This window comes from Manis pentadactyla, chromosome 3 (assembly GCF_030020395.1).
Source record: "Manis pentadactyla isolate mManPen7 chromosome 3, mManPen7.hap1, whole genome shotgun sequence".
In the NCBI taxonomy this organism is placed as follows: Eukaryota; Metazoa; Chordata; class Mammalia; order Pholidota; family Manidae; genus Manis; species Manis pentadactyla.
This window is the reverse complement of record NC_080021.1, coordinates 187,661,523-187,686,945: the sequence shown is the minus strand read 5'-3', so window position 1 is coordinate 187,686,945 and position 25,423 is coordinate 187,661,523. Positions and strand designations below refer to the sequence as shown.

The window sequence follows — 25,423 nt, the reverse complement described above, 5'->3', positions numbered from 1 at the left end:
TTCCTGAAAAAACCCAGAGCCTGGGAAAAAGCAGAATCCCACTCTTGTAGTACTTGGGACAAGTGGACCTGGTGTTGCAGTAACCTAGGTACTTCTTTTCTTTTTTTCTTTTATGATTAGTGATGCAAAGGCTTTTCTTTACCCACTGAGTTGCATTCATGTTTTGTCAAAGATTAATTGACCAATATACAGATGCATCTATTTCTGGACTCTATTTTTCTTAGGCCAGCACCACCCTGTCTCGTGGCTCACGTGCTGAGGGAGTCCATATGATGCTGCTGCTGCTTTAAGAGTGTTAGGTTTTATTCTAACCAGCAGTTAAGTTACTGGCAGAACCTTTGAACCTGTCAGGCTTGGTTTCCTTCTTCCAGTTTGAATTTATTCCTGTGGCATATATTTTCTGAGTCTCAGTGTGAACACTTTGTATTCTGGGCTGGGATTCCATTGTCTCCCAGCTCTGTGTGGTCTTAGTGTCACCTTTACTCCATAGCAGGTGATCTCTACGAGACCTGATGAAGTCTTGCCCTGTGCGTGCAATCCAGCTTTCAGCCAAGAAACTGCCCCCCCCACCCCCAGCCCCCAACTCTGTGCTGCTCACACCATTCTGGTATCCTGCCTCCCAGAGTCAGCCACCTCAGCAGCACCGCCCACAGTGAGAAGGGGCCCCAGGATGAAAGCTGGCGCACATATTCAGTCCAGCTTTACAGCTGTTTACGTCAGGAGGGAGAATCCAGCTGCAGTTATTTTATCATGGCCTGAAGTGGAAATTGAGGTTTAGCCTTGGATACAATGCTGAGTTTTTAGTTATTTGTGGACCATCCAAACAGGCCCAGCAGGCAACTGGGTGTTCATGAATGGCAGCTTGGAAGTGACAATTCAGGTGGGAGATTCAGATTTTGTAGTTACGAATGTACGTGAATTGGTGGATGGTTGAAGCCAAGGGAATGAATATATGGAATGGTTATACAAGGGATAGAAGAGCCATTTCCTCTTAAAAAGCCAAAGGTGTAGCTTAAGAAGGAGGTGAGGAAACTGCTCCCTCTGTTAGTCCAAACTCTTTTAGTTGCAAGTCACAGAAGCCCAAATCAAGCCAGTTTAAACAAAAAGGGAAACTACTGGAGGGCCACTGAGGCACCTCACAGGATTGAAGGAAGAACTGAAGGTACCAGGGCATCTTCAGGAGTCTGGAATCGGGGCCACCAAGACACACACACATGGGCTCACTTCTTTATCTCCTTTTCCGTTTCCATCTTTCGTCTTTCCTCGTTTCTGCTTGGCTCTGGTACCACAGGTTTTTCTCTGCAAGGTAGGGAATGTGGCTGCTAGCAGTTCTGAGGTCATGTCCTTACAGAGTTTGACCAAAGAGGAATCAATCTTCCCTGCTGATTCCAGGTAGAAAAATCCCAGGGAAAGATTCTGATTGAAGGGATGGAGTCCTGTGATTGGCTAGGCCTTGTCCACTTGCTCACCCCTGGGGTCAGGAGAAGGCAGGGAATATTTTAAGAAGGGGGAGCATAAACAGGGTCAACAAAAACCTCTTAATTTTGTGTGTCTCCTAGGTGACCATGGAGGCTGGCGGCCTCCCGCTGGAGCTGTGGCGCATGATCTTAGCCTACCTGCAACTTCCCGACCTAGGCCGCTGCAGCCTAGTATGCAGGGCCTGGTACGAGCTGGTCCTCAGTCTCGACAGCACCCGCTGGCGGCAGCTGTGTCTGGGATGCGCAGAGTGCCGCCACCCTAACTGGCCCAACCAGCCTAATGTGGAGCCCGAGTCTTGGAGGGAGGCCTTCAAACAGCATTACCTTGCCTCCAAGACATGGATCAAGAATGCCCTGGACTTGGAGTCCTCTGTCTGCTTTTCTCTGTTTCGCCGGAGGAGAGAGCGCCGTACCCTGAGTGTCGGGCCAGGCCATGAGTTTGACAGCCTGGGCAGTGCCTTGGCCATGGCCAGCCTGTATGACCGAATTGTGCTGTTCCCAGGTGTGTATGAAGAGCAAGGGGAAATCATCCTGAAGGTGCCCGTGGAGATCGTAGGCCACGGAAAGTTGGGCGAGGTGGCCCTGCTAGCCAGCATTGATCAGCACTGCCAAACCACACGTCTCTGCAACCTTGTCTTCATGCCGGCTTGGTTCTCCCCCTTCATGTTTAAGGTGAGTGTTCGTATCACAGGGATGCCTCTGCAGCCCTGACCCAGAGCCTTGGCCTCTTCTCAGTGGGTTTGTAACCCCTTTTTTGTTGGAATTGAGAGTTTAGTGATTTTTCCTGTAATACATTCCTCTGAGTTCCACACCAGCTGAGAAATAGGCACAGGGATCAGTGAAGATCAGTATTATTCTTTATTCCTAGCAAAGCTGTAATTAAAAATGAGCCTTGGACTGGAGGCCAAAATTGCTTTGTACTTCCTCCCTTCCAAACTGGACCAACTGGAGCCACAGGTGGAGCTGCTAGTTGGGAAAGCCAGGTCTGGGAGCATGCCACCTGGTGACAGGAAGCAGAGGACACTTCCTTGTGGCATGTCCAGAAAGAAAGCCAGTAAGGAAGGAGGCTATGCAGGACCTGTGACCTTTAGCACATGAACCCCACTCTGGAATATCAAAGAAGGTCAAGCTTTTACCAAGGGTGACTGAGAGAAGGTCAGGAAATACCAGTCCAACCAACACATTCCATCTAAGAACACCAAGCAGAAGTTGTGTTCAAAGCAAAATATGTGCTGGGGTGCTGGTTGCTCCTGGCAGAGCAGTGTACACCTTTTACTTTGCCCGGGAACTGATTGCAATACATGGATTATGTCCCTAGTCAATAAAAGTTACATAGCCACTGTTATTACCAGTAACAACCAATTGTCTCTCAGATTTGTAAAAATCATGATGCCACCGATCACATATGATGCACTTACTAAGTGCCACACATCTGCTTTACAGCCATTATTAAGATGAGTAGTGTCATCTGGTTTATTATAGAGGAGCACACTGAGGCTCAGCAGGACTGAGGGACACACCCAGGTCTCAGACTCAGGAAGGACACAGCTAGGAGCCAAAGCCTGTATTCATATCCTAGGTGACTTTCCATCTGGGGTCTCATCTGATCCCCGCAATAAACATTTGTGGTAGGCAGAGTAGATGTGCCATCCCCAGTTTGCACGTGAGGGGCACTGAAGCTCAGAGATGCTAGGCAACTTTCTCAGGTGGATAATTGGTGAGGTTAGAATTCAAATCCAGGCCTTCTGATTCAAAGCACTTTTGAAACGTCTTTGTGCCAGATTCCTTAGAAGCTTACAAGCTTCCTTTTTAGGCCTGGAATATTTGAGAAGGACCAATGAGCAAGTACTGTGCTGGTCTGCAGATTCAGAAGAGTTTGTTTCCAGGCCCTTCACATTTCAGGACATTTATCCTTAGAGTAACATGTTCATTTCAGCCTCTGCTTCCCCCTCAGAAGTGCAGCTGCACATCCTCAAGGAATGGGGCCTGGCCTTAGACTCCTCTGTAGCCCAGCCCACCATCCGGCTTAGTGCTTGGCATATATTAGTGCTCAGTTCATGACTGTCTTTTGCTGTGCCCCACATGCACCAGTTGCCACACAGAACAGACTCTTTGACAGTATTTGTGGCTGGGCCTCCCCAACTGCCTGCCCCAGCCCCGGCAGGGCTCAGCACCTCCTGGGCCGCCCTGTCCTCTGCCAGCCCTCAGACTTCCGCCAGCTCTGACCTGTGCTGGAACACCAGGCTGGTGCTCTGTGGAGTGCAGAGGGCAGAGGGCTCTGGTGGAGGGCACACTCCTTCAGCGCTAAGAAAGGATGCGGATGAAGGGAAAGTGCTTTCAAAGGGTGAGACCTGGAGAAACACCACATCATCTGACACATTCTCATATAACCCATACACGGAGCTGGGACTCCCTCACTCTTGAGAGGTCTGAGTCAAGTCGGGCTTACATTCCGGTCAATTCCTATGTATGTAACAACTCAAACTCTCCCAGTCATTCAGCTTCTTCCCCTTTGCCCATTTGCACTCCTCAGAGTATCTGTCCTCACTAAGCATTGATCTTGAGTATTAGGAGAATTTACTTGAGATTTGAGGTTTTTAGGAAGGGCTCTGCTGCAGTGTAAACTTTTCTGGCATTATCCATTTCCACTCTTGACCCCCTCCCTTTGGGACTAGAAGGAGAGACGGATAGGCAACTCCAAATTATCTTCCCTCTGATGCACAGTAGCTCCCGGTTCCTCTTGAGACCAGCTAACACGTGCCCTGGTGGGAAGGGAACGTGACCAGCAACACAAATGGCCTCTGTGGGCTCCAACCCTCCTTAAAGAGCAGTTACAGTACTGACTAGCAAAACAAACTTGATTCCTGTTTTCTCCACTCTTTTTCGTTCCCCAGACAACATCAGGTCATGTCCAGTTTGACAACTGCAACTTTGAGAATGGGCACATCCAGGTCCACGGCCCAGGCACCTGCCAAGTGAAGTTTTGCACCTTCAAAAATACCCATGTCTTCCTGCACAATGTGCCCCTGTGTGTCCTGGAAAACTGTGAATTTGTGGGCAGTGAAAACAACTCTGTGACTGTTGAGGGCCACCCTTCTGCAGATAAGAACTGGGCCTACAAGTATTTACTAGGACTTATCAAGTCCTCGCCCAGTGTGCTCCCCACAGAGGACTCAGACTGTTTCATGTCCCTGGACCTGGAGAGCAGAGACCAGGCCTGGAGCCCAAGGACCTGTGACATTGTCATTGAGGGCAGCCAGAGCCCTACTAGCCCAGCCTCTAGCTCCCCAAAGCCAGGCTCCAAGGCTGGCTCACAGGAGGCAGAGGCGGGCAGTGACGGGGAAGGGGTGGCCCAGACCCCAGACAGCAGTGATGGAGGCCTGAGTCCCAGCGGTGAGGAGGAGGATGAGGACCAGCTCACATACAGGCTGTCCTACCAAGTGCAGGGCCCACGCCCTGTATTGGGGGGCTCCTTTCTGGGCCCCCCACTGCCAGGAGCATCCATTCAGCTACCCAGCTGCCTCGTGCTGAACTCCCTGCATCAGGAGCTGCAGAAGGACAAGGAGGCCATGGCACTAGCCAGCTCTGTGCAGGGCTGCCTCATCCGCAAGTGCCTCTTCCGGGATGGGAAGGGAGGTGTCTTCGTTTGCTCCTATGGCCGAGCCAAGATGGAAGGAAACATCTTCCAGAACCTGACTTATGCAGTGCGGTGTATACATAATAGCAAGGTGCTGTCATATAGGCTTACTCTACAGGCCTGTGAGGCCTCACTGGGTCACCAGGCACAGGCATTTTGGTTGGTGACGGAAGGCTCCTGTGGCTGTATGCAGGGAGACTTTGCTGGGCTATTTTGCCTTTCTTTTTTTTTAATCATCAGTTTTTAAGCTTATAATACACATTCACCTCATGTCCATCATCTGATTCGGACAGGGCAGAAAGTATTCTTCCTGTTTTACAGAAGAGGAAACAGGTGCAGAGAGAGAAGGCGACTTAGTCACACAGCAAGTTAGAGGCAGAACTGGGACTGGAACCCAGGTCTTCCACCTAATTTCTCTCTGTCATGCTGCTTCTCAAACATGTCACCCAATTCCTAATAGAAGGAATAAGGTATCTTTAGCCTAGATGAGAGAGAATTCAGGAAGACATGATTACTGCCTTTGATCAAAACTTGAGAAGGCTCCCCTGAGAGGAGATGCCTAAGCTGAGTAGGATGGGCAGAGGATAGCCAAGGGGAACGGGATGCATGGGGTAGAAAGGGGGTGCAGAGTGAGGACAGTCTCTGGGCAGCTGGAACATCCTGAGCAAGAGCTTGGATATGGGGCTGAACTCAGTGTGGTGGGGATGGAGGAGTGGTTGGAAAGTGAGGCAGGGGGAGGTGAGCAGAAGCCCCCTTGCCCAGAGCCTGGAAAGCCCGTTGGAGGTGTTTGGACTGCATGCGAAGAGCAGTCCGTCCTGCCCCTGATGCGACTGGTACCCATGTGCACAGGCTCTTTGAGCACTGGACTGTGTGCAGATCCTTTACAAACAGCTGAGCACAGGAAAGGCTTCTAGAAGGAAAGACATCTTTGGGAAGGCATAGCTCCCATGCTAGGTTTGAGTCTCACCTCTCTACAAATTCACTGTGAGCATTATCTTCCTCTTCTGTAAAGTGGAAATAAGCATTCCTGCCTGGACTGTCTCACTGGGGGTTTGTGAGGATCTAGTGCCATGATACTGGCAAAATCACGGGTAAACTGAGAGACATTGTGTGAATGTTACTTGTAGGTCTTGCAGGTCTCTGAAGGCTTTGAGAATGGTTAGTAGTAATTGCATTTTATTTGTATTTTACCCAACCCACTTCCAAAGAGCATTTTAGGTGGCATTACCCTGAATGCACAATATCAGACTGTACTACAGAGAACTACAGATAATGGACAAATAAAAAGGATGGGTAATAACCTTTCCCTCTGGGGTACCATGATGAAGATGTGGCCCAAGCCCTCAAGGAAGGCTTTCCCCCTGGCAGAGCTGTTAAAAGTGTGACTTGGGTCCAGTTCTGGTTCTGCTCCTTATTAGCTATGTGTCCTTTGGACTAATGATGCTACCTATCTCTACGGTGTGGTAGGATTTAACAAAGGTGTGTGTGTGTGTGTGTGTGTGTGTGTGTGTGTGTAAAATCTCTTCATACAGTCCAGTGGGAAAGGTGCTACAGAAGAGGTAGGCTGTGGGTAAGAGCCCAGAAGAGGTAGGCTGTGGGTAAGAGCCCAGAAAAGGGAACACCTGACCCAGCTTCAAGGGAATGTTTTCTGGAAGAACAGTGCCTGGGCCAAGCTGTAGGAGTGGTAGGAGTTGGCAAGGTGAAGCTGAGAGACAGCAGAGGCATGCTTGAAAGCCTAGACATAAGAGAGGACACAGCACACTACGCGGGTAAGGGGGGAGTGCTATAGGTAACTCAGAGACAGGCAGGGCTGGGAGGTGAGGGAGGGATGCTAGCAGGAGTCAGTGAGGTTCAGAGGGCTTCTCAGAGAGATTGGAGCTTGCCATGGGGGCAATGAGAACTCACTGAAAGGTTGCAGAGAATTGGGGTCAGATTTGTATTTGGAAAGCTCATTCTGTCAGCTCTGGAGGGAATGAAATGTAACAGGGCTGGAGGCAGGATCAGTGAGGGGCAGTGGATAATTACAGTCCAAAGATGGAGAGGGGGGCAGGGCAGCCTGCAGAGATGGAAGGGAGAGAGTGGTCAAGGGTGTGAGGCCTAGATTTTTGGCCTGAGTGGCTAAGGCAATGGCAGGTAGATGGGAGAAAGGTTAGAATGTGGAAAGAAAAATGCTGAGCTCGGTTCTGGGCATGGTGACTTTGGAGCATCTCTGACGTCTGGCAGAGGTTACGTGGATCTGTAGCTTTGGAGAAAGATGTGTCCTGACATGCAGACATGGTGTCTGCATGGAGTCATCAATGAGAAGAGACAAAAGTTACACAGCCTTAGCTGTAACCCTCTTGAACTATTATTGTCAGGACTTTTGGCAAGTGCAGTCTACAATTCCTAGTGAGCCTCTAGCAAGGAACCTGAAAAACTGATATTCAGGATTTTTGACTAAAAAAAAAAAAAAATCCATGGTGTCTCATGAGTACCCAGCATCAGGAGCAGTTATATGCTAAGCGGCATTAATAGAAGCAGGGGGCTGTGGAAGGAAAGTGTAAGTCTTCCTAAGCTGGTCCCTGTGCCCAAGAAGGCGGCCTTGATCCAGTGGCTAGAGGGCAGCCACCCTGTCTCTGCTCTCTAGAACATCCTTGGGAGAGCAAAGGCTGGCAGAAGGAGCCCATTGTTTGGGGCTCCATGAAGGAAAATATCAGTGACTGTGATATTTTTCTTGCCTCATGTATCTTGTAATTTTGAGTTGGATATCAGGTATCATATAGGACTGAGTCTCTTGTCCTGCCCCCCGTCTTCCTCCATGAGCACCTAGTGAGGTCCATGGAGAAATGAGCAGATGCAACTACTAGTAGAGTTTCCCTACTCACACTTGTTAATACTTGGCCTTTAACAATTCATTAAAACTTTCAGCTGAGTTCTTACTGACTTCTGCATCTGTCCAGGCAGGCAAGTGCTCACATCTCAACTCCCTGGATTTCTCTTAGAATTCCTCTTTCCTTAGATTTCAGGCTAGTTGGTTGTCCTGCATCCTCAACTGTTGGACAGATTCAAGAAAAGTTGTGATTTTTTTCCAGGTGTATAGTATAGTGACTCAACGATTTTATACATTACTAAATCCTCATCATGATAGTTCAGTCATCATCTCTCAATATCAAAGAATTACAGTATTGACTATATTCCCTATGCTGTACTTTCACTCTTGTAACTAATTTATTTTATAATTGGAATTTTATACATGTTTATCCCCTTTACCTATTTTGCCCATCTCTCCATCCCTCTCCCCTAAGACAACCACAAGTCTGTTCTCTGTATGAGTCTATTTCTTTTTTGTTTGTTGGTTCATTTGTTTTGTTTCTTAGATTCCACATATAAGTCAAATCATATGGTTTGTATTTTTCTCTGGCTTATTTCATGTACCAACCATCTTGTCAGAATGGCAAGATTTCATTCTCTGTAATGGCCAAGTGGTTTTCCATTAAATATATGTACCACATTTTATCCATTCATCTGTTGATGGACACTTTGGTTGCTTCCATATCTTGGCTATTGTAAATAATGTCATTAGTAAATAATGCTGTGATAAACATAGCACATATAGTATCTTTTTTTATTTTGTTTTCTTTGGGTAAATCCCCAGAAGTAGAATTACTGGGTCACATGCTATTTCTAATTTTAGTTCTTTGAAGAATCTCCTTCCTGCTTTCCATAGTGGCTGCACCAACTGACATTCCCATCAACAGTGAACCAGGGTTCCCTTTTCTCCGTCCCTCACCAACACTTGTTCTTTCTTGGTTTTTTTGATATTAGCCATTCTGACTGGCATGAGGTAAAAGCTCATTGTGGTTTTGTTTTGCATTTCCCAGATGATTAATGATGCTGAGCATCTTTTCATGTGTCTTTTGGCCATCTGTATGTCTCCTTCGGAAAAAATGTCTATCAGTAGGTCTTCTGCCCATTTTTTAATCAGATTGATTTTTGGCGTTGTATGAGGTCTTTACATATTTTGGGTATTTAGCCCTTTGCTGGATATACATTTGCAAATATCTTCTGCCATTCAGTAGGCTGCCTTTTCATTTGCTGAGGGCTTCCTTTGCTGTACAAAAGCTTTTTAGTTTGACATAGTCCCACTTATTTTTTTTTGCTTTTGTTTCTCTTGCATGGGGAGACATATCCAGAGAAAAAATACTAATGCTGATGTTCAAGAGTTTATCGCCTATGTTTTCCTCTAGGGGTTTTATGGTTTCAGTTCTTATATTTAGCCCTTTAACCCATTTTGAATATATTTTTGTGTTTTTTAAGACAGTGATCTTGTTTGGTTCTTTTGCTTGTAGCTGTTCAATTTTCCCAACACCATTTATTGAGGAGACTGTCTTTTCTCCATTGTATACTCTTGCTTTATCATATATTTACCATGTATGTGTGGGTTTGTTTCTGAGCCCTGTATTCTGTTCCATTGATCTATGTGTATATTTTAGTGCCAGTACCATACTCTTTTGATTACTGTAGCTTTGTAGTATAGTTTGAAATCAAGGTGCATGACACCTTCATTGTTCTTTCTTTCTCAAGATTCCCTTGGTTATTCAGGGTCTTTTGTGGTTACATAAAAGTTTTAGGATTCTTTGCTCCAGTTTTGTGAAAAATGCCATTGGCATTTTGATAGGGATTGCACTGAATCTGTAGATTGCTTTGGGTAATATGGACATTTTAACAATATAATTCCTCCTATCTATGAGCATGAAATAGCTTTCCATTTATTTGTGTCATCTTCAGTTTATTTCATCAATGTCTTCAGTTTTCAAAGTATAGGTCTTTCAACTTCTTAAATTTATTCCTAATTATTTTACTCTTATTGATGCAAATGGGAGTGGTTTTTAAATTCTTTTTGTTAGTTATTTGTATATAGAAATGCAACAGATTTCTGTATATTAGTTTTGTATGTTAAGACTTTACTGAATTCATTTATTCAATAGTTCCTTTTGTGGAGTCTTTAGGGTTTTCTATATATGTCATCTGGAAATACTGAGAGATATACTTCTTCCTTACTAATTTGGATGCCTTTTATTTTTCTTGTCTGATTGCTGTGGGCAGGACTGCCAGTACTGTGCTGAGTAAAAGTGATGAGTTGTGGGCATCCTTGTCTTGTTTCAGATCTTAGAGGAAAAGCTTTTAGCTTTTCACCATTATGATGTTAGCTGTGGTTGTCATATCTGGCCTTTATTATATTGAGGTATGTACCCTCTATAACCACTTTGTTGAGAGTTTTTATCATGAATGGATGTTGATTTTTGTCAACATATAGTTATGATCATATGGTTTTTATTTTTCCTTTTGTTAAGGTAGTGTATCACATTGATTGATTTGTGGATATTAAACTATCCTGGCATCCCTAAAATAAATCCCACTTGGTCGGGATGAACAATCCTTTTAATGTATTTTTTAATTGTTTGCTAAATTTTGTTGGAGATTTTTGCATCTATATTCATCAGGAGTATTGGTCTGTAATTTTTTTTTGTAGTGTCTTTGGTTTTGCTGTCAGGGTTATACTGGCCTCATATAATGAGTTGGGAAGTTTTCTTTCATCAATTTTTTTGGAATATTTAGAGGACAAATATTAACTCTTGTTTGGTAGAATTCACCCATGAAGCCATCCAGTCCTGGACTTTTGTTTTTGGGCAGGTTTTGATTACCAATTCAATTTCATTACTAGTAATTGGTCTGGTCAGATTTTCTATTCCTGGTTCAATCTTGGAAAATTGCATAATTTTTCATAGTAATCTCTTATAATCATTTGTATTTCTTTAGGTTGTTTATAACTTCTCTTTCATTTCTTATTTGATTTGAGTCATCTCTTTTTCTTGATGAGTTTAGCTAAAGGTTTATCAATCAATATGTTTTCAAAGAACCAGCACTATTTTCATTGATCATTTCAATTTTTTTTTTTTAAGTTTCTATTTCATTTCCTCTGATCTTTATTATTTCTTTCCTTCTACTAACTTTGGCCTTTGTTCTTCTTTATAGTTCTTTCAGGTGCAGGGTTAGATTGTTTGAGATTATTCTTGTTTCCCTGAAGTAAAGAATGTAAAATGCTATAAACTTCCCTCTTCGCACTGCTTTTGCTGTCACAAAGGTTGTAAATTGTTTTTATTTTCATTCTCCAAGTACTTTTTTTACTTCTTTGATTTCTCCAATGACCCAATGGTTATTTAGGAGTATGTTGTTTAGCCTCTATGTGTTTTTTTTCCAGTTTTTCTCTTTTGATTGATTTCCAGTTTCATACCATTATGGTGAGAAAAGAAGATTGGTATGATTTCAATCTTCTAAAAAAATATTGAGGCTTGTTCTGTGTCTTAACATGTGATCTACCCTGAAGAATGTTCTGTGTGCACCCGAAAAGGAGTATTCTGTTTTTAGATGTAGTGTTCTGTATAGATCTATTAAGTCCATTTGGTCTAAAGTGGTCTAAATATGGCTTATAGCCATATTTCCTTCCAGATTTTCTTTTTGAATGATCTTTCGATTGATGTAACTGGGTGTTAAAGTCTGCTACTGTTATTGTATTACTGTCAAGTTTCTCTCTTTCTGTCTGTTAATATCTACCTATATACTTAGGTGCTTCTCTGTTGGGTGCATAGGTATTTATAATTGTTATATTTTGCTGCAATAGGCCCTTATTCATTATGTAATGTCCTTCTTTGTCTCTTGTTACAGTCTTTACTTTAAAGTCCATTTGTCTGATATAAGTACTACTACTACAGGTTTTTTTTTCATTTCTAATTACATGGAATGTCTTTTTCCACCCCTTCAGTTTCAGTCTGTGTGTGTCTATGTTAAAGGTTGTTTTTGTACGTTATCTTCTTTTCTTATTGTCACTGGGGAGCAATGCTCTTTTCACCTTTCTGTATTCTAAGCAGAACATTTCTCCTTGGAATTGTACTTCCACTCTACTTTACCCCTCCCAGAATTTTATCCTAATGTAACCTTTTTTTATTAGTACACAATTTATCCTAATGTAATTATTAAATATGAAAAGAAAATGTAAGTGGTAATATATCCCCTTAATAAGCTGTGTCCTTGGTATGGTACCTTGTTTTTAAAAGAGGCTTCCTTAGACCAATACTTGTAACTTTCCCTTAGTTTGTGGTTCCAGTGTTTTTTCCACCCCAGGAAAATAAGCCAAAAAAAAAAGATCCAAATGGACAAGAATAGGCCTTTGTCTTATAAAGTGAGAGGGACGGTGGGAGAGGAGAACCTTATACTCAGGTGCTTTCTCAGGTCATGACTTTTAACAAAGGCACATGTGGTAGTAGAGCTGGAACTTGACTTCATTCAAAGTAGCCATGCCCTTGGTCCCCTAAGGAAATCTTTGTGTAACCCCAGTGCATGTAGAGTTTAAAGACCACTGAATCGCATCCTTTAAGGGTCCCTGTCATCCATCATCCATTATCCTGCTTGTAAGTTGTGAATATGAAGCATAGGGCCAAGCTTCGATGCAGGTTTTATTAAAGAACCAATGAGAGGTTGATGAGGAGCCTGCAGAGCAAAGCCAGGAAGGACACAGAGCTTGCTCCATCCTTTGGGTGCACAAGTGGGAGGGTGTCTGTGCTGGTACTGAGGCCCTCCTCTCACCTATAGGTGGAGCAGCATGGACTGGACAGTAAGAAGATGCAGGTGTTCCCCAAGTAGTTTTTAAAGAACCTGTGCCAGGGAAACAAATGGCTTTCTCTTTTCTGTGTAGATCGTCATGCTCAGGAACGATATTCACCGCTGCAGAGCATCAGGCATCTTTCTTCGCTTGGAGGGCGGAGGCTTGATTGCAGGCAACAACATTTACCACAATGCTGAGGCCGGCGTCGACATCCGGAAAAAGTCCAACCCGCTCATACTGGTACTTCTGTCTTTATGCCCTTTTCAGGCTGGCTCTTGGTTCTCAGAAGCCTTTTCTGAGACTGTAAGTCGAATTTATATTGCATCCTACTTGCAGATGGTTCCTGCCCTTTTCTGTGTATGTCCTTGTGACTCTGTCTCTCTCTCTCCATGTAATAGGAATGACTTCAGATAAGTCACTTCCCTGCAATTTCCTGGTCAGTAAGAAAGACCACAGAGGGAAATTTCATAGGGCCCTTCCTCAGCCCTGAACCACTCTGGTTGGCTCTGAGCTTGATAAGAATAAAGACACAATGTCTGCCTTAAAAGACACTGGATCAAAAATAAAACACCGAGTTACACCAGGTTACTGCATTCTTTACTATGAGAAGGGACATTTAAGATACTTAGTATCTGAAGGTTTCATGGATATTGTGAGGCCGCAGTGAGTTTGATTTTACACCAGTGTGAAAGCCACTTAAAATCCTGGAATATGAGGACCAGTGACATGAGAGATCAGCCCTTATTTCTGCTGTAGCCCTTCCTGAGAGATTTCCCAGGAATTGGGAAATGTGGTAGACTTTTTAGTCTTGGAAAAATAATATCCACCCTTATGCACAGTGCTTATTATATGCCAGATACTGTTCTAAGCACTTTGTATATATTTAACTATGGCTTAATCCTTACACAACCCTGTGGAGTAGAATTATTATTCCTATTTTATAGGTGAAGACATTGAAGCACAAAGAGGCTAAGGATCTTGCCCCAAATCACACAACTAGTGACAGAGCTGGGATTTGAATCCAGGCAGTCTAAGGGTTATTCTTACCCCATTACATACAGACTGCCCTTGCAAAGGCAGGGAAAGGAAAGTTCCTAAATACATTTAAAGGAACAAACCTAGCTAGTGTCCTCTTTCAACACCTTCCTCTGTGTTTCTGCCACACAGCTGGTGTTTGATGTGTGGCCTTAGCTTAGGAAATGATTGCCACTGTTGCCAGAGAGAGAGAGGAGTTTGCCTTCCCAGGGTCAGAGGCAGATGGGCCGTTTATTAGCAGGCAGAGGGGGAAGGAGGTGTTACATTTCAGTCTTGGCTTTGTAAAACAGTGTGGAGATAGAAGTGCCACTGCACACAGCTAACTCTCTTTCTGAGTTCTTCAACCCTGTGCAGCACTTTTGTTAGGCAGTGGTCGCCCTGGTGAGTCTGCCAAATCCTTCCAGAGAAAATCTGGAAAGTAAGAACAGGAGAGCTTGCAGCATGGAACACTTTAAAGCAAACTAGAATTTTGTTTCTGTGAAGTCATTTTGGAAGAGAAACAGCTAACTTCCTGGCTTAAGTATAGGAGATTGTATTTAGGCTGTAAATAAACAATGTGAAAAAATTTTGTTATAATTTATTATAATCTAAAAATTTTGTCACTGTCCAAGAGCAATGAACGGAAACAAAAAAAATCCTATGTTCCAGATCTGGCTCTGCCACAGTGATACTGTATGACCTTGGGCCTTTTCCCCATTTGTACAGAGGTATTAGAAATAACTATCTCTAAGGGGCCTTGCAGCTCCTACACCTTCTATGACCTCATGCCCTGTGGAACAGCTAAGCTCCCCAGAGCCATACCTTTCCACAGGCCCTCCGCTGAATGAGAAGCCAGGACTGGAGCCAAATGGCTCTCACCCTTCCCTGGAGGTGGCCCCACTGGGACTGCACTTGGCCAGCTTTCTCGTGAGCTGGGGTGCTTCCCTGCCCCAAGAGGCCAGTGCCCTGGGCCCTGGGTGCTGTGGCCTGGCTGGATGATTTGTGTCTGGGGACAATCTGTGGAGGCTCAGAAAGTTTCAGTAGCATGCCTTGCAGGTGATAAGCAAGCGCCCTGAGCAGTAAGTGCCAGCATAACCACATCCCAAGGGCTGGGCGGGCAGCAGCACGGTCCATTTGCATCATTGTGTGCGCTAGGGATCTTCCAGTGATGCTTTCTGCACTGTGCTTATCCTGGCCTTGCTTGTAGGACAGCAGTTGAGCACTCTGCTTCTCACTGACATGTCTGATCTGCCTCCTATGTGTCTCATGTTTACTTGCAGTGCAACCAGATCCACCATGGCCTTCGTTCTGGCATTGTCGTCCTTGGAAATGGGAAAGGCATCATTCGGAACAATCAAATCTTTTCGAATAAGGAGGCTGGCATTTATATCCTATACCATGGAAATCCCATCGTGAGGTATGTGCTGCTGTGCCCAGACCATCCTGCTCACCCTTGGTCTCTTCTTTGCTCTGTGATCTGTTTCCCTACTTCCTTTCTTCCTTCTATTTGAAAACATACTTGTTTATTAAAACAACTGTACAGATGCAAACCAGAAAGAGCCTTCATCCATAATCCCACAGTAACACAACTGCTTTTGTTTCTGTGTTCCCTTCCAGGTAACTATGTGTAGCCATTCTATTCAGCAAACATTCTAGTAATGGCAACAAAGGTAAACAAGGGGCAGACTCTGCTCCCTAGGAGCTCACTCTAGTCCGGAGACATAGGTGCCCAGAAACAACTCCAAGGTAGAGATGTCACAGACATTTCCACTCACCTGACAACACAGTTCAGTCAATAGTATCTACCTGGGACGCTGTGTAAAGACCTGGGCACTACATCTGGCCTCAGCATGAAAGCATGCATGGGTGGGGAAACAGTGTTACCACTGGGACCGTGGATCTGCCATCCTAGCTACTGTGTGGGGCAGACTGTGATAAATGCTATCAGAATGTTTCCAAGAGAGGGAGGAAATCATTCTGGCTAGGGGATATGGGAGGCCCTCATTTAGGAGGTGGCTTTAGAGTTGGACTTTGAAATATGGTTAGAACTTGGACGCTCGTGGAAATGGGGAGAGAACATTCCTACTAAAGGCCACATGAGCAAAGGCAGCAGATGCAACTGTGGCTTGAGAGAATGTCTGACACAAGTTGTGACATGGATGTAAAGTACGTCACATTGGAACTGCCCCAGAAAATCTTGGGTTCTATGGCCATGACCTTGTGTATCCCTGTGTATCCCATCTCTGCTGTGCAGCATAGTGAAAGGGATGGTAGAAAGAAATCCTTGGGTCAGATGAGGAAGGTCTTAACGTGGGCCAAGCAGAGAAAGGTAGAGTGCATTCTGTCTAGATAATGGAGAATCATTACAAGTTTTTGAACAGAAGTCTTACATAGTTGTGTCTGTGCTTTAGGAAAATAACTGGCATTAATGTGTGTCAAACACATTCCGAAGTTTGTCTTCCCTTGCATCATTCCATATGCACTTTACCAAGTTCTTGCATGGACTTTATATTTATCACTTGGGCAAGTTTCAGAACATTCCACTGATTTGATAGTTGCTAATTTTTGAACCAGTACTCTTACTGTCAGGCATCTGTTTTTTCACTGTTGTAGATAGCTTACTAAATACAATTGGTGGCCATAAAGCTTTTTTTCATCTTCTGTAGCAGTGCCTTAACAGTTTGTGCATGCATGTAGGCTTGTGACTCATTTAACACACATTTAAGTGTTTACTTTATGTAAGGGTACAGCTACATTGGAAAGTGTGTAAGAACAGCCTCTGCTCCATGGAGTTTACAGTCTCATGCTGGAGACAGACACACAAATTAACCATGAGGGAAGACTCACCAAAACGCGGGCTTCAGTAGGTCTCCATGCGAGTGCCAAAGGAGCTCACAACCTGAGCTGAGCGAGTCAGTGAAGGGCACATGTGGAGCTGACAGTGTAGTTGTGCTTGAAGGATAAGTAGATTTGATAGCCAGGGAAAAGGCACTCTGGGCCCTGGGGTGGTGAAATTTGGGGTATATACTGGGAAAATGGTAAAAATGTGGTACATCTGGGCACAGTACACTGGGAGGGGGATTGAGTAGATCAGCCTACAACAATAGATTGATGCTGGGGCACAGAGGACCTCAAATACCAAGTATGGTAGGTACAATAGTGGCCCTCCAAAAATGTCCATTTCCTAATCCTGAAAACTATGAATATGTTATCTACCATGGCAAAAGAGACTTTGCAGAGACAGTTAAGTTAAGGATCTGGAGATGGGGAGCTGATGCTGAGTCATCCAGGTGGGCCTGGTGTAATCACACAAGTCCTTAGAAGAGAGGAGTGGGAGGTTAGCAGTCAGAAGGAAATGTGGTGACGGAAGCAGAGGTCAAAGCAATGGGGCCACAGGCCAAGAAATAGAGGCAGCCTCTAAAAACTGGAAAAGATAAGACAGGGGTACCCCCCTGGAGCTTCTAGAAGGAATGCAGTCTGCTGACAACTTGATTTAGCCCTATAGGACTCATGTTGGACTTCTGACCTCCTAAACTACAAGATAATAAATTTGTGGTGTTCTAAGCCACCAAGTTTGTGGTAATTTGTTCTAGCAGCCATATACCAAGCTAGGAAGTTTGGATTTGACTATGTGGGTGCTGGGGACTGCTAAAGGGTTTTGAGTAAGAGTTCTGCAATTAGATCAGTGTCTTGGGTTTTTAAACCATAGTTGCTTTGAGAGAATAGGAATGTGCTATTTTCCTTTATGCCTGTACTGAAAGATAGGAATCTGGGAGAGGGCACCGAATGAATTTTGAGATCTGTAAAGTAACCTGGATAAGGCAAACCACAGCGTATTTTTTTTTGCCAGTAAGTTTTATAACCTATTGTGTTTCTCTTTTTGCCTTGGCTATTAGACAGACGCACAGGGCTCAAACTGGTTCATCCACAGTAAATATCGTACCCTTGGTTCTTGGAGCAATGATCTGTCACCTTTTCCTAAATGTTTTCTGATACCTTTTTAATCCTTTTTTCTGCCCTCTGTATATACACATACATACATGTTTCTCCAAATGGCCATGGATCCTTTCTGAAGATTACTGAAAATACACCAGCCCTGCATTTGCTGCTATGGCACAGCTGTCAGGAATATGGACGAAGCATGCCCTAGCCCAGGGGCTGCAGCCAACAGGAAATTCTAGAAACCCACAGTAACCATCAGTCGATCAAGTTATAGCCAAATCAAACAGATCCTTCAGATCTGAGGAAAACTAAGGATGTTTTTAACGTATGTCACTTGTTCAACTCCAAAAGTGCACAGTGTAGATGCAGCTAACATTTGGCTTCCCCAGCATCAACATAATTTGCTGGTTTTTCCTCCAAGGAGGTAGACGATTTGGATCCTGCCCTAGGAGATGGGAAAATTTATTAGCCAACTCCTATTCAGTGATGTTCTATTGGGACCAGGCCCTCTGTTAGGCTCTGAAGAGCCAGATAAATATTTGAACCCAAATCCCAATTCCCACATGGTGGGAAGTGGGAGGGCCACCTCCTAAGAAGAGGGGGTAGATGCCCTTTCAACAGGCAAGGAGATCACAGCATTCCTGTTAGTAAAAATAACAAACAGCAAGTGAGTGTCCTCCAGGGATGACTCAATTCTGCTCATGTATGGATGTGACTGGCTTTCTTTTTACAGGCAGGAAACCGTGGTGCAGAGACTGGGAAGAAATCCATGTCCTTTAACATACCCAGGTGTCTGCTTTTGAGGAACTCATTTGCAAGGCCTTTACAAGGCAGCAAGGGCTGTGTGTGTGTCTTTAAGCAGGAGTATGTCTTCCTACATCCTCCTTTTGTGGCTAACCCAGCCCATGAGTTTTCACATACATGTTGTCTGATGTACTTGAAAGTCTTTTTTAAAATCTGGTTTTCTTTTTTTTAAGGCATGTGTTTTTTCCCCGTACCTTATAATAGTAGTATACACAGCAGTGTAACTCCTTTCAGGTTCCTGGACCTGATTCCCATGTGTGTGTGCTGTGGGGGAGTTTCCCTCACACGCAACACCAAGCAATTCTCAAACATCAGCAGTGTCTGAGAACTCAATCACTTCTGACCCATCTGCTCGGAAACAGCACCAGATTCCCTAGGTTAAGGGCTCTGTCCTACAAGACCATCCTTCACCCCTGACTCTACACACTGGTCGCAAGCCTCAGGCATTTCCCTGGGCTGCTGATCTACTGGCTAGATTGGAGGTTCCCACGACCTCCCCCTTAGGTTCGATTAATTTGCTAGAGTGGCTCACGGGACTCAGGAAGACACTTAGTTTACCAGTTTAATAAAGGATACACATTAATAGCCAGATGAGAGCTCCACGGGGCAGGTCTCACATAAAGGAGCTTCTATCCTTGTGGAGCTTGGGGCGTGGCTCTGTGGACCATGAACACGTTCTGGTTCCCCAAGCATAGCAGCCCTTTCCAACAGAGAAGCAGGATCCAAGAGTGCAATGTGTCCTCGGGGGGTTTTGTGAGGGCTTCATTGCCTAGTCATCACTGACTAAATCACTGGCCACTGGCTGGCTCAGCCTCCAGCCCCTGCCCTTGGGTGGGTCCAAAAGCCTCTTGCGAACATGACAGGACAACCATCTCACCTACAAGGCTCTGAGGTGTTTCAGGAACTGGATGAAGACTAAATATACCTGGGAAGTATATATTTGGTCATCTGAATGACCAAATATGTATAAATCATTGTATCGCAGCATGTCATTATTTTATGTTGCCATTCAGTGGATAGATGATTAAGTTCACAGAAGAGAAGGTAAAAAAGTAACTGTTGGATACAAACAGAAGATTGTAGGCTCATTTCAGGCAGTCACAAATAATTCCCAAACAAGCTTAACACAGCCTCCTAAGAACTGACACCTCCAAGACTTCCCCGTGACCCATGTACCATGACGACATCCACTTAAAATGATGCTTATATGTGGGTGATGATCAAGAGAGGCCACAGAGGTTTGGATACCATCGTTTCTGTGACCTAGTTTAAGATTTCGTTTTGGTCGGGTTGTCTCAGTGGTAACTAGATTTATTGGCAGCAGGCTCCTAGGACTTCATGAAGTGCTTTATGCCCCTGTGGACCTGAGCCATCTGGGGAAGCCCACAAAAGGCAGTCATCCTGGGTGGGCATCATCTACGATGTATGACACTCATCCAGTCTCACCTTTGCCTTGTTCTGCTTTTTTAGTGGGAACCACATTTTCAAGGGCCGTGCAGCTGGCATAGCAGTGAATGAGAATGGCAAAGGCTTCATCACAGGTAGGCCTGGGAACCATGGCTGGCCAGGGCAACATCCTCCCAGTCCTTCACTCAGACAGATTGGCCTCCTTCCCTGAAGAGTGGGATGGCATTTGGCCAAGCTTACCGGGTGGAAGGCCTGGGAGGGAGCGAGTGTCTGCTCTTTGCCAGGCCTGATGCTTGCAAGATCTCACTGAATGGCTCACATAACAGTCAGAAACACTTAATGCCATACAAGTGATCTGCATCCCTCCTCCTGGCTATTGTATGGGCTTGTGCCTGCTCTGGAAATCCATTCCTTCTGCCTGGCCAACTCCTACTCATCCTCTGGGTCTCAGCCTCAATGTCACTTCCTCAGGGATGCCTGCCTTCCCCTCCCATTATACACATAAATACTCACTGTACCCAGCAGGCCTAATCTACAGGACATTTTACTTAATGTCCTAGTCATTTGTCTAATGTCAGTCTCCTTTGCTATAAGGCAGTAAGTTCTGTATGACAAGGATTAAGTCTGTCTGGGACATCAGCACAGAGCAGAGCCATACCTGGAACATAAAAGAGATTCAGTAAATACTGGTTTAGTGAATCCCTCTAACTGAATCCTGCCTTCCTTCAATCATCAGACATTTATTAAGCACACACTATTGTGCAGGAGCTAGGGATACAGCATTGAACAATACAGTTACCATCTCTGCTGTCAGGGACTAACATTTTAGGAGAGGGAAAAAAATAAAAGCAATTATTTACATGCAAGAAAAGTTCATATGTGAGGGTGATAAGTACCCTACAGATAATTAAAGGAAGGTGAAAGAGGGACTGTGTGGGTGTTTAAGATTGTGTGGTCAGAGCAGGCCTTTCTGAGAAGGGTAGCATGTAAGCCAGAGCCTGAATGACAGGAAGAGGCCTGGGTAAAGAATTAGAATCCCACGCAGAGCCACCTGTAGGTAGAGACTTGGCGTGCCTGAGAAGCGAGTAGGGAGATGGCTTGTGTGACTGGAGTGCAGTGAGCAAGGAGGAAGGGCTGTGTATGTGATGGGGTCACACAGGGTCTCCGGAGCCACTGCACTCCAGTGCCAGTAGGCTGAGAGTCTGCCCTGCCACAATGCTGGGGCAGCAAGGTCCCAGGACCACCCCTCTGCCTTGTGACTCTTCAGCCCACTCCCAGAGGTGGTGGAGAGAGAGAGGCGGGAAGACTGGTCTGCCCAGAGCTGAGACTGAGGACAGGCCCATGCCTCCCAGGCCTGTGGGGGAAGGCTGGCTTCTGCCTCAGTTCTCTCTGAAGCAGCCCCCAGGATGGGTACCCTGCCTGGCCCTGGTCCAGGGACTCTAAGGCCATCATATTCTTAGTCATCAGTCCTCAAAGCCTCTGGCTAGTGGGTAGTGGAGAGAGTTTAAAACAGACACAAACCCTACCCCTGGGGAAAGAAGACAGCAGACAAATCCCTGAAAAGTCCAACATCAGACAAGATTTAAGGTGCTGACTGCTGACAGGCTAAGTCTCTCTCTCCACCACCTCTGTGAGCATCCGGTCCAGGCTGTCCTCTCAGCTGTCCAAGACCTCATTGCTGGCACTGTAGGTGGCCCTTGGGTCTTAACCTCTTTTCTGCTTCTCCATAGAAAATGTCATCCGTGAGAATCAGTGGGGAGGTGTGGACATCCGCCGCGGAGGGGTCCCCGTCCTCAGGAGCAACCTCATCTGCTTCGGCTATTCAGATGGTGTGGTCGTGGGAGATGAAGGCAAAGGACTGATAGAGGGAAACACCATCTATGGTGAGGAGCATGTTCCCTGGGAAAGGGGCTTGGGGTCTGCCAGCCTGGTAGGCAGGATACCCAGGTCCCCACTCCAGCTTATGGGTCCTGAGGAAGTCTCCACGACCCCAGCAGAGGAATAGCATCGATCCCAGGTCACAGCCACACAACCTCCTCAGAATGCAAGAGCCTGTTGTAAATCACCTTGTAATCCAGACGGACCCTGTGGGGCCAGCAGAGTTTTATCCCCATTTAACGTAACAAAAGGCAGGAGGTGGACCTTTTAAGGACAGGGTCATTTCAACTCTGACACATGGGCATCTAACTCCTCTTTGTCCCTTCTTGTGACCCAGAGAACTGGAAATATGATGGGAGAAATAGGATAGTCACAGAAAGAAAACTATTCTCACTTACTCTTGAGTTTGGGCAAAGCCTTAAGCTTTCTGGCTACATCAATTGATGGTTGTGGTGGTGATGGTGGTGATTTTAGCCCTCAACATACTCATGATGTAGCAGAGGGGCTGGACTCTGGGAAGGTTTCATAGACATTATCACATTAGACCCTCATGACTGCCTTCTGAGATGGGTAGTTATTAACCCCTTTTTAAAAATAAAGAAACTGAGGCACAAAGAGCTAGGGCTGGGATTCACCTGAGGCTGCCTCCATCTCTGTGCAGGAAGGGTTGTGCTTGGTGAGCTGAGGACCATTTGAGTGTTTCAGATCTAGAGGTGTGGCCTTGAGCATTCTCAGAGCCCTTTTACAGCCTGTGCGATGATCCCTGTCGTGGGGCTGACCTGGTGGTGCTCATCCTCCTGTATGAAGGAGAAACCTGCAGCCAGAGTCATGAAGTGACCTGTCCAGGGCCATAAGCAAATCAGGGACTCTGTCTCCCAGGCCAAAGCCTTTTTCGCTTCCCCTTTTGGGGCAACACTAGGTGCTGCCTCACCTGTTGCTGAGTGTCGGTGACCAACTCCTTTCACTGTCCCAGCTAATAAGGGCTGTGGTGTGTGGATGATGTCATCCAGCCTGCCCCACGTCACCAGCAACCACGTCAGCTACAATGGCCTATACGGAGTGGCAGTGTTTAGCCAGAAGGATGGCTCTGCTGAGTTCCCTGGAGGCCACGGGGCCCAGGAGAACTTCAGTGAGGACGGGGACGCCATTCTCTGGGAGACAGAGCTGGAGAAGGATGACGACCAGCTGCGCCGGCCCATCACCATAGCTCTTGTTGAGTCTAACAGTATTAATCACAACGGAGGTGAGTGTGCCCCTCCCCCTCAGCCCCTGCTCCAGAGCCTTCCGTGCTCTCAATGCCTTAACAGTCCTTCCAGCCCCATCAGCCACTTACCTGATGCCCCAGTGCCCTGGACTTCATGTTCCCTGAACCTGAATCCGTTATTTCCTGCTCCCACCCCCTGCCTTTCTCATGCTGTTTCTCTTGCCTGAAATTCTCTTTCTCCCATCGACACATCCCAGACACTCTGAACCTCAAAGCCCACAATGTGAATGCACCCTCTGTCCTTTTCCTCCTTTGAACCATGCCCTCCCTTATACCCCCAGGCACTTACTAGAGGCATGGGATTATATTTGTTTCTGTGGCTGTTTCATCAAATCTGATCTGTGAACTTCAGGCAAAAACTAAGTCCCAGTCCTGTCAGGACCCCAACCCCTGCAGTAGCAAATCCCACACTCGGCCTACACATGTGCAATCAATTCTGAAACACAGTTTTCACATTTTAATATCTCTAATGATATGCATCTTGAAACTGATGGCATATTGTGGTTTACTGATAATTTTTCTTAGAGATACAGAAAATTAAAGTGTTATCTTAAACTTAATAAGAAATGACAGTAGACATTCAATGTTCACTGTATTGAAAAAAGCTTATTGTGGAGCTCTGCAAACTCTAGAGCTCCCACACCTGTCAGAATCACTGTCAGGGCCAATGGAGGAAGGCTTGTTAAAAAATTGGGCCCCAGTAAACTCGTTCCTCTGGGAGTGGCAGAGGGCAGGGAGATAAGTAGTGAGCAGTCCCAGCCCACTTACCCAAAAAAATGAGTTCTTTCTCCTCCCAGTTCAGGGTTTCCTCCATGTGGCCAGGCTGTCTGGTAGGGTAGGCAACGCTGCATAAATTTACAAATACTTGATGTATATGTCCTATTCTCAACTAAGCAACAGACAGGTGACACCAAGAGGTTCAAACCTGCAGGCTTACAGCTCAAACTGCTTCCATGTAGGCCCCGTTGCTGGCCTCCCCACAGCCCCCTCCCAGCCTGGTGCTGCTTGCTCTCACGGTAGGTGGGTGTCAACCCCAGGGAGTCCTCCTCCTCACCCCAGGGTCCACCTGCCATGCTGTCTCTTTGACCAGTCAATGCAGATGTAAGCCTGCTGATTCTGCTTTTCTACAAGCACATTTTGTCTCTTAAGCACACACAACCCCAGATAACATTTTCTTCCCAAAATTTCAGATACATTTTAGGCATCTAGTACTTAGCTTAACTTTTATACTCAAAATCTATAGATTTTTCCATTCTGTCCCAAAGAAAATGGCCCAAAACAGTAGGGAGGCAGATTCCAGTTCTATGGGAACAAACACAAAACCAAACAAGGTCATTTTCCAGCAAGTCCATCTGTCTGTCTAGAGGCAGGATGGGAGGCCTTGAACAGGTGGTGAGCTCGTCACAGGAGGTGCAAACGGCAGTAGGATGATGTTGTTGTAGGAGGCAAGAGCCCGGGCCAGATAACCAGCTGAGCCTAGGCAATCTTCCTGCAGCGTGTTTCCTTGGCTATGTTTAATGAGGATGTAGTTCATAAAAAAAGTTTTCTTAATGTTTCTGGGTTTCCTCCTGTCATCCAGCCTGGAAGACTTAACTCCCCAGGCTGGTTCTGTGTTGCTACCTCCCCTTCCCTATGTCTCTCCTGGGGTGCACAGCTCCAGGAAGGCTCTTCCTGACTGGTGTTACCAGGGCGGAGCCTGGGACCACCCTATGCCTTCTCTGCCTCCCAACCTCTCTGCCCGTAGCCTCGGGACTCTATGTCCAGAGCAGCGAGGCGCTGCATGTCATCACCAACGTGATCCATGCTAACGGGGACAGAGGCGTCACCGTGGCCCAGAGCGGCCAGCTCACCCGCGTGGTCAACAACAGCATTTCCTGCAACCGCCAGAGTGGGGTCAGGGTCGAGGCCCAGTGCAGGGTGGAGCTCCGGGGCAATGGCATCTACGACAACAGAGGCTGTGGAGTTGTCACCAAGGGCGACAGCACCATTTTCATCGAAAACGACATCATCGGCAACCGGGGTAGTGGACTGCAGCTGCTGCCAAGGTCCGACACGAAGGTGTGTGCGTGCAGGACATGGGTGGCGCCTGTCTGCAGCTCAGCACTAGAAGGGTGACGGGGGCACTTTACACAAGGGAACATGTAACAGCTGGGCCCTGAAGGACAGACAAGAGTTACCAATAGGAAGCCAGGATCTTTGTGGTCTCCACGTCAAGGTGAGGGTTATTTCAGCTCCTTCCCCTAATGGAGTATCTCACACAGAACCTCGTGTGCAGTACATATACAGTAGGTACTTAATGGGGAGCCAGATCTGTCTCAGGACCTTTGCATACATTATTCCCTATATACCTGAAATGC

The 25,423-nt window shown here is 45.8% G+C and overlaps 2 protein-coding genes across 14 annotated transcripts in view; one reads left to right on the top strand and one right to left on the bottom strand.

Moving 5' to 3' along the window:
* POLR1E (RNA polymerase I subunit E) overlaps nt 1-25,423 on the bottom strand; it is a 61,679-nt gene that overhangs the window by 13,492 nt on the left and 22,764 nt on the right. Inside the window, exon 13 of one of the 7 annotated variants that reach the window (XM_036888333.2) lies at nt 13,984-14,203. The exons of 3 other annotated variants lie outside the window; for them this stretch is intronic. The gene's annotated coding sequence lies outside the window, so the exon portion shown is untranslated. Of the gene's footprint in view, nt 1-13,983; nt 14,204-21,930; nt 22,144-24,277; nt 25,222-25,423 lie in introns of those variants that run through there. 3 more of the 7 variants (XM_036888336.2, XM_057498863.1, XM_036888335.2) reach the window with 3 other exon arrangements.
* Nucleotides 1-25,423, top strand: part of FBXO10 (F-box protein 10) — a 46,160-nt gene that overhangs the window by 17,265 nt on the left and 3,472 nt on the right. For 5 of the 7 annotated variants that reach the window (XM_036888327.2, XM_036888324.2, XM_036888325.2 and 2 more), the window contains 8 exons: nt 1,560-2,150; nt 4,373-5,206; nt 12,848-12,997; nt 15,052-15,188; nt 19,988-20,058; nt 21,655-21,807; nt 22,776-23,045; nt 24,811-25,124. In XM_036888327.2, the coding sequence (XP_036744222.2) occupies nt 1,566-2,150; nt 4,373-5,206; nt 12,848-12,997; nt 15,052-15,188; nt 19,988-20,058; nt 21,655-21,807; nt 22,776-23,045; nt 24,811-25,124 (2,514 nt within the window). In that variant the 5' untranslated portion in view covers nt 1,560-1,565. The remainder of the gene's footprint in view (nt 1-1,559; nt 2,151-4,372; nt 5,207-12,847; nt 12,998-15,051; nt 15,189-19,987; nt 20,059-21,654; nt 21,808-22,775; nt 23,046-24,810; nt 25,125-25,423) is intronic. The other 2 variants (XM_036888330.2, XM_036888329.2) reach the window with 1 other exon arrangement.